Raw genomic sequence first — 747 nt, forward strand, 5'->3', positions numbered from 1 at the left:
TTGCCCCCATCTCAATATAAACGGATGATCTTGATTGTCAGCGACTACTGCACTCCAACTGTGTAGTTTGGCCACCAAGGTACAGATTCGGAGGAGAAGACCTTGAGGAGATTCAAGAAGTTTCTTATATGCTTGATTCCTAGTGTCTTCCTTGCCCCACTCAGTTGAATTTGCGAACTACAGTCTCCCAATCATCAGTCGACCTTGTTTGCTTCTCAGATGAACATATACATTATAATTCAATACAGCTGCTTGTTGACAGCGTCGGGCTGGCCAGCTAGTCCAAAGCGGAGCCCAACCGCCCTCATCGCAATAGCTGTCCCGCCGAAAGCGCAGTTCTCCCTCGCGGAGGGCAGTTCTTCCAAAAGGGGCTCTTCCTTGCGGAGGGGAGTGCTTCCAAAAGTATTTCTCCCTTGCAAGTTCTTCGGCAAGCCGTTCTCCCTCGCGGAGGAGGGCAGTTCTCCCGCCGAAAGCAGTTCTCTCTTGCGAGGGCAGTCTTTCCGATTCCCTTGTTCTGAGCCAACCGATGATATTGATTTCATCCGTTGGTAATCTCCTGTTTTTCATTTGCCTCGGTGGCCAAGGGTGATTCCATTGGTTGGAAATGTACACCCGGGGAGTCCTGCGATGAGGATATCCCAAGGAATCCTTGAGGGTTCCCCGTAGTGCCCCTGCGCGAGGTTGGACCAGCGGCTGCTGGTCCACACGTTCATGTTGTGTTACCGGGAGCGTAGCGGGAGGTGGGTG

General features: G+C 52.3%; 1 protein-coding gene across 1 annotated transcript; it reads right to left on the reverse strand.

The window, feature by feature from the left end:
• Positions 1-239: 239 nt before the first annotated feature.
• On the reverse strand, positions 240-542 carry PtA15_11A252 (uncharacterized protein; the record flags this gene model as incomplete). The annotated part of the gene is made up of 1 exon (XM_053161141.1): positions 240-542. One exon carries the CDS (start codon positions 540-542, stop codon positions 240-242), a length of 303 nt encoding a protein of 100 aa, XP_053025117.1.
• Positions 543-747: the final 205 nt, after the last annotated feature.

Source organism: Puccinia triticina, chromosome 11A, assembly GCF_026914185.1.
Source record: "Puccinia triticina chromosome 11A, complete sequence".
Classification (NCBI taxonomy): Eukaryota; Fungi; Basidiomycota; class Pucciniomycetes; order Pucciniales; family Pucciniaceae; genus Puccinia; species Puccinia triticina.